This window comes from Chanos chanos, chromosome 4 (genome assembly GCF_902362185.1).
Source record: "Chanos chanos chromosome 4, fChaCha1.1, whole genome shotgun sequence".
NCBI lineage: Eukaryota > Metazoa > Chordata > Actinopteri > Gonorynchiformes > Chanidae > Chanos > Chanos chanos.
The window spans coordinates 53,248,596-53,258,347 of record NC_044498.1 but is presented as its reverse complement, the minus strand read 5'-3'; the positions used below and the strand labels follow the sequence as shown (position 1 = coordinate 53,258,347).

Below are 9,752 nucleotides of genomic sequence, written 5' to 3'. Positions count from 1 at the left end.
AACTGGTTGGGTTGATGTTTTGTTGAATTGGTTGGGTTGATGTTATGTTGTATTGGTTGGGTTGATGTTATGTTGTATTGGTTGGGTTGATGTTATGTTGAACTGGTTGGGTTGATGTTATGTTGAACTGGTTGGGTTGATGTTATGTTGAACTGGCTGGGTTGATGTTATGTTGAACTGGTTGGGTTGATGTTTTGTTGAGCTGTTTGGGTTGATGTTATGTTGAACTGGCTGGGTTGATGTTTTGTTGAACTGGTTGGGTTGATGTTATGTTGAACTGGTTGGGTTGATGTTATGTTGAATTGGTTGGGCTGATGTTATGTTGAATTGGTTGGGTTGATGTTATGTTGAACTGGTTGGGTTGATGTTATGCTGAACTGTTTGGGTTGATATTATGTTGAACTGTTTGGGTTGATGTTATGTTGAACTGGTTGGGTTGATGTTTTGTTGAGCTGTTTGGGTTGATGTTATGTTGAACTGGCTGGGTTGATGTTTTGTTGAACTGGTTGGGTTGATGTTATGTTGAACTGTTTGGGTTGATGTTTTGTTGAATTGGTTGGGTTGATGTTATGTTGTATTGGTTCGGTTGATGTTTTGTTGAACTGGTTGGGTTGTATCTAACAGTCCCTGTTGGGACATTTCTATTTCCTACTTACCGTAAATTCTCAACCTATAGCCGGGAAAATTATTTAAAAAAAAGTTACAGAAAGGCTTAGGTGGTAAATGTCATATTTCCACAGCATTATTTACATCAGTGCAAGAACATACAGTAATTACGTTCCCTCAGTGCAACAACATACAGTAATTATGCTCCCTCAGTACAACAACATACAGTAATTATGCTCACCACTCTGTTACTATTAGTTTCACTCTTTAACAGAAATACCATATCGATAGTGTTCCTATTTCCACAGCATTATTTACATCAGTACAACAACATACAGTAATTATGCTCACCGCTCTGTTACTATTAGTTTCACTCTTTAACAGAAAGACAGATAGTGTTCTTATTTCCGCAGCATTGTTTACATCAGTACAACAACATACAGTAATCAACAGCATACGGTTATTATGCTCACCACTCTGCTGCTATTAGTTTCACGCTTTAACAGAAAGACAGCGTTCTAACTCACATGGATTGTGGTTGCTGTAGGACTGTGTGTGTTATTATTATTCAGGGACATCACTGCCAAAACTCTCTCCTTCCTATTTCTATGAGTTATTTCATATAACAGCACATCTTAACGGGGCTTTGAAAACGTCACAGAAGGGAAAAATGTCTGATTTTAGATGGCGTAGGTACAGTAGTATATGATCACCAATTTCATTTCGTGATAGAATTACTGGTCTTTGCAAACTACTGCATCATTTGCTATAATCACAGATGGTTTTAATCTGTCGATAATTGTGCTCTTTGTTCTCTCTCCAAATTCAGGTGATAATGGTCCATTTAAATGATCTGCAAAAAGTCGAACGTTTGAATGCTTGTGAACCGTCGGCTTTGTGCGGTCTGTGTGCTAAACTACTGTGCATTGCACACGAGCTTATGCAATATGTACATATTGCATCAGTTTAACTAAACAATCTCACGTTGTAGCTTTTACAATAGCGCAGAAACTTAAAACAATCTGTGCCGTTTTGTTTGCATTATGATCTTGCAGATCATAGGAGTGCATTAAATAATGGCCTGTCTCTAATAATAGCCTGTCTCAAATAAAGGCCAGGTTCTTTCTTCAGTTGAGGTAAATAAAGGCCCCAGCCACTATTTGTGAATGTACGATATGTTTCCATTAGGCTACATTATGCATAGACATCTTCATTTTTATGCTGAAGACACCCAGATCTCCTGTACCAGTGAATGAGGAAAACTCTCTTCGTGGCATAAAGTGTTGGATCAAAACTTCCTTCATCATAATACTGATGAATCATATGTTTTCATAGTAGTTTCTAAATTGGTACGTCTCATCCTCATCATCAACTACGCCTTTAGGACTCTAGATGTTCTGGACTCTAGACTACGCTTTGAACTTCACATAAGTAAGTCACACAGTCTTGATTCCATCGCCTGAGAAATATTGCTAAAATCAGGTCTCCTCTGTCCTTTATAGACACAGAGACAGGTGCACATGCCTATTCCTCACGCTTGTATTGTAATTCTTTATTTCAGAGTTAAACAGTCATTCCTCGAAACTTGGGCTTCACCAGCCGTTTAAAACTGTCTGACAGGACCTGACAGACCCAGGGTATTAGAGATATTAATAGTAGTAATAATAAGTCACTCCCCGGGACCTGACTCAGTTTGTTGTAAAAGGCCTTTTGAACTCTACAATAAACTGAGTCAGGTCCCGGGGAGTGACTGACTCCTTCTCACCCGTCTTTATACACGTTTTCTCAAAAAAAGATACACATTACTTTGTCTCTTTGTATGTGGGGCACCTCTGCCAGCCCATCTTCACAGACCCCTCTCATCGCTGGTTTAGGTTACGTCATTATTGTTTATTTCCTCTACCTTTACCATACATCGTCGCCAATATTTACTGCCCTGCTAAGCGGTGGAGCAAGACATATCACAAACCAGGAATATTTCACCTTCTCCATATATTATGACTGACCACAACACTCTGGCAGAGGTGCCGTTCTCTTTCCATGTATTATGACTGACCTCAGCACTCTGGTAGAGACGCCGACCTTATCTCACATGCAGTCCTCAATAGGGCCGCACAGGCCTTTTCTTTCTGAACAAAGAGAACTTGATGTTTCGTGCAATACAAAGGATTGTATAGATATAGCTGTTAATATAAACGATTACATTGATTCACTCCCTATAATAATGAATACATTATTGTTACATTGTTTATCATGGTTACTACAGTGGTTATCTTAAAGGAGAGTAATATTTTTCCAACACCACTGCAGCCAAAGTCAGTTCCTCTGCCAAGATGAGACAGTGGTTGTCTGCAGCTGCAACTCAACTGCTGATGTGATGAGAGTTCTGTGACATCTCAATCCACATCCTCCGATAGCTCATTTTTTGTCCTCTTCTAAGCAACGCTGCTTCCACTAATCTGAAAAGCTGTCATTTCCCATTCCCTGACATGTCAATCATCCAGTCAGTGGCAAGGAAACATCATTTTTTAGTCAGTTTAACATTTTGGTGTTCCAATATTTGATATTTGTTGTCTTGTGTTCTCTGAGTTGATAGTTTGTTCAGTACTTATGGGTAAGTATAAACTGGAGAAAGAGGTCATTTTTATTCTGTGAGTACAGACTGATTTCTAATGCTTCGTTGTACAGAGAGTTTCTTTTTAGAATTTCACTGTTTACTTTTTCACTTAATTTTGAAACATGAGAACAGGGGATGTTTCACACACAAGGATTATGTAATTATCCAGGTAAGAGAATGAGTGTGTTTCACAAACATTTATTTAACTGTCCGTACGTGAATCTAATGGATAGGCAGTGCGCCCTCTGCTGGTTACATGCCGTCTCACCTTTTGGGGACTCACCTTTAAGAAATTCTGTGGAATATCAGGGTTGGTTTTGATTACTTTTTAGATAATTTTTTTTTTTTTAGCTTTGTTTAAAACGAATGACAGGCGGAACTGATAACATGATGTAAAATGAACTATAAGAACTTTATATTAATAAGTCTGTGTGTGTCATCCATACACAACTCTCATCCACACACAACTCTCATCCATACACATCTCTCATCCATACACACAACTCTCATCCACACACAGCTCTCATCCACACACTCAACTCTCATCCACACACACAACTCTCATCCATACACACAACTCTCATCCCCACACAACTCTCATCCACACACAACTCTCATCCACACACACAACTCTCATCCACACACACAACTCTCATCCACACACAACTCTCATCCACACACATCTCTCATCCATACACACAACTCTCATCCATACACAACTCTCATCCATACACACAACTCTCATCCATACACAACTCTCATCCACACACACAACTCTCATCCATACACAACTCCGACGACTTCACTAAGTTATGTTTCTTCTGTTGCTAAGTTTCTGATTCTACTGTTTACACTTGGACAGGTATTCTCACAGAGACCATGTCCACACCCTGCCAAAGAAACGCTCCCAAAGAGGAGCTCATCATATCATAGCAGACACTCCCTACCAAAGAAACACTCCCAAAGAGGAGCTCATCATATCATAGCAGACACTCCCTACCAAAGAAACGCTCCCAAAGAGGAGCTCATCATATCATAGCAGACACTCCTGAGGAGGAGGTGTGAGACATCGAGATGGAGGTTTTGTAACAGCACTTTCTATAACACCACATTAAGGTGTGGTTTCTAATGAGGTGAGTTTGTCAGAATTCAGTATGAGGCTACAGTCAGCAGGGCCTGAGGCTTTGCACACACCAAATCAAGAGCTTTATGCGTTTGGGAATTTAAGAGGAGTAGGGTTTTAAAACTGCGACTAAGCCTATCAGATATCCTGTTCTACTCCTATCAGAAATGACGTTTTTCTGATCTGAAACTTTGTATTTCTGAATGGAGCCCAGAAGCCCGAGATGTCATTGTTGCAAGACGCCATGTCACAGTGCAAAACCCTCTCTGGCCCCAAGAACTACAACCAGAACATGTGCTATGGTTTCAGACAAAAATCTGTCTCCAAACGCTTTGAACTTTCTGCATTTCTACGAAAACGGCACTAGACACTCTCAGCTTGGAGGGGGCCCAAATTTGACGGGAAAATTTGGTTGGAGAGTGACAATTATTTTCGACCCAAAACCATGTAAATGTCTGAGAGTCCCTGTGCTTTGCCAGGGCGTTACACTATCAGGATTCAAAACCTACCTCAACCGCCCATGTAAACAGGTCTGTTCTCTTTCTAAGACACTGAGTCATTAGAGAAACTGAAAGACGACACACCCTGCCGGTTTATGTGGTGATGGTTTCCTGACAAGGATAAAACATGAAAACCTTAACCATTTTCAGCTGAAATGTATTGTAAGAATTCCGAAGAGGAAATTTTAAATTTATCTCTAAAAAGACATTTTTTGTAAACCAGATGTTTCTAAACCATTATAAATCAGGTTTTTCTAAACTAGAGATTTCACACAGAATTTCACTCTTATTTATTTTATAGACTTTACTCCTCTTTAGACTAAGGCTTCATTAAGGGCTGAAACACTCCCATTAACTACTCCAGTTCTCCCAATATCTCCTCCAGTTCTCAACCCAGCACATTCACTCTTCACAGACCGATTTGACTGTTCAGTCAAGAATGAAAAGCTTTAGCACAGATCACAGGTCTACATGTCAGAGAATGTAAGTAAAAACTATAGTCATTAACAGTACACTGTACTACATTGGAATAAATACCATTCTGCCTACCATTCTATGGTTAATGTCCACCACTGCAAAGGGACCACAGTAAGCTGTTTCATGTAATAATTAATTAATGTAAAACTGTACATATATTTTATCAGTGCAACATTTTTGTCCATCTCTCTTTCTTTCATTCTTTCTTTTTTTCTGTCTTTGTTATTTGTTTGTTTATGCACAGGAGCAGGCTGATGAGCTCAGAGAATGGCTGCTCTCTGTCTGAATGCGGGCATTTCTACTGTGGAGGCCTGCAGTGGGACATGACTCACTCTCATATTGTCATAACGCTCAGCATTCAGATTTTCTGTCAAAGGTCTTATTCTCTTTCCATTGTTGTCTAAATGCAGTATGCACACATAGAAAAAAGGGACTTTTATTCTGTGAAAGAGTCCAGAGGCTTGACTTTGTTTTTGTTTTCATGGTATTGTTTACAGAACATGGAATCAAATGTTGCTGCCGTTTTTCCATATAAGATAAAGAACATGAGGCATATAAAGGAGAAAAGTGAACTTAATCACTCCAGCAAATCATACAAAATAATTACAAGTGATGAAATCACCATGTTTATCATTAATGATAAAAGTTAGTGTCACTCTTAGCTTCCATGAGGTGCACCATCTAAGTGTACTTTAACAACGATAATGAGAAGATGCACATTTTTTGCGTAATCTGTTTAAGAACAAGGCTTGTCACAAGCTTGTCTGAGCTACCTGTGGACAACACAATACAAGATACAGAGACTGGTCAAGAGCAATACTTGGATAAAGCCACAAGGGGGCACATTAGAGCGGTGGTGTGTGTGTGTGTGTGTGTGTGTGTGTGTGTGTGTGTGTGTGTGTGTGTGTGTAACAACCCCTTTAAAACAACCTAATTTATGCCATGTTGAGTCACCGACCTACAATAACTGTATACTGCTGACATACTAACTCAGCCTATTGATTTTATAGCGTACGATGCACCTAAATATATTTTTTAAAGATGAATTACTAAAATTGCCCCTTTTAAATTATTGCTATGAAGTCTAAAACTTCTCAGAAGTTATAATACGCAGCACACGATGCAGGGAAAAGAACGACCTCTGACTACAGCTAATTAGGTGAAGGGGCGACGTAACTGCAGCAGATTAGATTCATGAGTAGACGAGGGATTAAACCCCATCCGTATTATATCCCACGTCAGCACAATTCCTCTCACACTAGCGGGTCTATCCACGGCTGCTCCACGGTTAGGCCTCCAGCTGCAATATCTCCTTAATGAGCAAGGACACCTTGTAATAGCCGCCTGAGTCACTGCCACGACGCTGACAAATTCCTGGGCTGGACTGGGCTGCCTTTCGGCCGATAAGCATCCTATGGTATTCGGTGCAAGATGGCGGTAGCAGGCATGGAAAAGGACGCTATAGTGAGTATGAAATAATGGCAATAACACACCGTCATATATTTATTCGTTTTCTATATCCGAACGCGAGTCTTGAGATTCTGTAGCGTTGGCAAGTAGTCTACTGTAAATTTCAAATGAATTAATACAGTGTCTTTTATATGGTGAGACAATGTATCTTGTTTTGTAGAGGGGGACACTTGTGCCGTTAGCCGACATGAATAGATGGAAACCGCTATGATTAGGGTTGAGATGGAATGATTAGGGTTGAGATGTCCAAGGCCTCATATCAAAACCAAAATTACGAGACGAGTTTGTGATAATTCTGCGCATATCGTGTTATGCCTTTTATCGGATTATTTTGCATTATGAGTAATGACTCCTCTCGCCTCTAAAGCTCTTTAGGAACATGACAGATGTAATAACGGATTGAAGGTGTGCACTGCTTTATTGTTGCTACAGCGTACGGTGGGCGTATATTATGTGCATTGCTTCATTTCTGTTCATTTCGTTCCATTTTTCTCTCACATGAAGACGAAGAATACCGAAGATGATCATCTGAACAATTCATATGAGAACCCTGGGCTTATCTCTCCCGACAAAGAAGATATTTCACGACTGCTGGTTGAGTATAATTTAAAATATTTGTCTGCCGGAAAGTTTCGCCTGGCTGAGGCTAGGTAGTGTCCAAAGCTGATGTTTGTCTTTTAAACCGTAGACGGTGCCGTTCACCGGCCGAATCAGGGGCGGGATGCGGCCAGGAAAGAAAATCATCGTTATGGGCATTGTTGATCCAGAGCCAGACAGGTACGTGCGCGTGCATCATTCACATTCCTGATGAAAATTAGGTATAAAAGCCGCACCACAACAAAGTGTTTTTCTTTCACTGTTTATAACAGTAAAAGAGTCTACGACAGCATTTTAACCAGTTGCCCAAGCCGGGTAAACATAGCTATCATATTGGTACTACGACTTTACTGCCGCCGTGTGGGTTTGCCGGGCTACCGGGTGCACGAAGCAGTATGGCTGTGGAAAGGCTTTTACAGCTTCCGCCTCTGGCCTTCCTATTATTCTTCATGTTAAAATCCAAGATCCTATCTTATTAAATTAGATTCCCCATGCTCCTATTGCATGAATAAGCACAACATAAAAATAATCTCACACTAATCATGCCTTGCTGTAAAGGGGTTTTTGTTGTTTGTTTGTTTTTGTGTTTCTGGCATGATCTGAGGTTTTATTCCTTGAACTTTCAGTGCCATGCATAGCACATTACAGACCTACTATATGTCAAGTCAATGTGTGTACAGCCTACACAGCAGCACAGGGACACAGTGACTGACATGCCAGTGGTATGAGAGTTGACTCACTGTTTGCACTAACAGAGAAGACATTACTACAGGAGACATATTGAAAGGATTCATGTATGGATTAGTGTGTGACTCTGCCATTTCGCTGAATGATTGTTTGTTTGTTTGTTTGTTTGTTTGTTTGTTTGTTTCAGTTTTGATGTGATGCTGACCTGCGGTCGAGACACGGAAAAGGAGACTGAGGAGCTGAGTGACATCGCCCTGAAACTCAGCGCGCGGTTCTCGGATCGTCAGTTCCTGCGGAGCGCGTGTGTTTCAGGGAAGTGGAGCGAAGAGGAAACTGCCATTCCATATTTTCCCTTCATCCCAGACCAGCCCTTCCGGGTACGGATAAGTCACTGCTCTGGGACCCTTTTTTTTTCCGACGTGGTGCAAAACATGACGTTTGTTCCTTAGGGCCAGAGAGCATGCCCACGCTGTTGTGTCCTATTGAATGAACATGTTCTGTGAGTGTGTGTGCTGCCCAAAGCTCCAAGGGAAAAATGAAATGAATTACATGGAGACTTAGTGGTTTCACTGACATTGTTGAGAATGAAAGATGCATTGGTTATGTGTTATATGAGTCTGGCAGAGATATAAAGACATAACCAGGGTCAGAGAGAGGAAAACCGTGCAATGGGAGATGATGCTGAATCTGATCACAGATCATTTCACAGAGTTGGAGCTCACACTCATTCACATTCAGAGTGAAGTGAAAGAGTCTGATTGGTGAACTGTGATGGGGGGAAATCAGAGAAGGGCAGCTGTGTTTACACTGCATGCTGTGCTTTGGTCTGACTGCATGATCACGGTCACTGAAGAGCGGCTGAAGAGCATAAAGATGGTGCAGAGATAATGAGAGGCCATGCCACAGACAGAAAACAGGTCACTCAACTTCCCAGTCAATCAGAGAGATAAGCAGCCATGCAAAATCAAATCACTCTGCTGTTCCAGCCCGCGCTTTAATAATGTGACCAATATTCTGACAAGAATTCTTTTTTCAACTGTCTTTCTCTCTCCCTCTTTCTCTCTCTCTCTCTCTCCCTCTCCCTCTCCCTCTCTCTCTCTCTCCCCTCATTCAGATTGAGATCCATTGTGAGCATCAGAGGTTTCGGATATTTGTGGATGGACATCAGCTGTTTGATTTCTATCACAAAGTCAAGTCTTTACTGGCCATCAACTCTATAAGGATAGATGGAAGTCTACAGATCACTAAGCTAGGCTAACCCTGCGGCTGCTCCCGTAGGACTGAAGCACAGGGGACGCTGCGGTGCCACTGTGGGCCTGAGGTCCGGCCATCCCACACACACTTCACCTCCACCTGCATTCTCCCCCACTCCCTCCGCTCTGCCTCCACTCCTCTCCCACAACAAATCCCCTCTGGTGAATGGTTGCAATGCCCAACTAGTCTTTTCTTCTGGAAAACAGTGCTCTGGCTGTGTAACTCTTTTGTTGTTGCGTTGTTTTATTTTGGATGTCACTATACGTATATCTCATTTCTGCCCCTAGAGGAGACTGCCATGTTGATAGCACTTCCACTGTCTCTGCTAAGGGACAGATGTCAAAGGCGCAGGAATCAGCCGTGGTTTGAGAGTCATATTGATCTGAGGTGAGGGTTGTGATCAGTAGAGACAGTATTTGTG

At 41.3% G+C, this 9,752-nt stretch overlaps 1 protein-coding gene across 1 annotated transcript; it reads left to right on the top strand.

Moving 5' to 3' along the window:
* Positions 1-6,554: 6,554 nt before the first annotated feature.
* lgalslb (lectin, galactoside-binding-like b) lies at positions 6,555-9,425 on the top strand. Its single transcript, XM_030771926.1, has 5 exons — positions 6,555-6,787; positions 7,298-7,387; positions 7,482-7,570; positions 8,265-8,454; positions 9,192-9,425. Exons 1-5 carry the CDS (start codon positions 6,755-6,757, stop codon positions 9,333-9,335), a joined length of 546 nt encoding a protein of 181 aa, XP_030627786.1. The 5' UTR covers positions 6,555-6,754; the 3' UTR covers positions 9,336-9,425.
* The last annotated feature ends 327 nt before the right edge of the window (positions 9,426-9,752 follow it).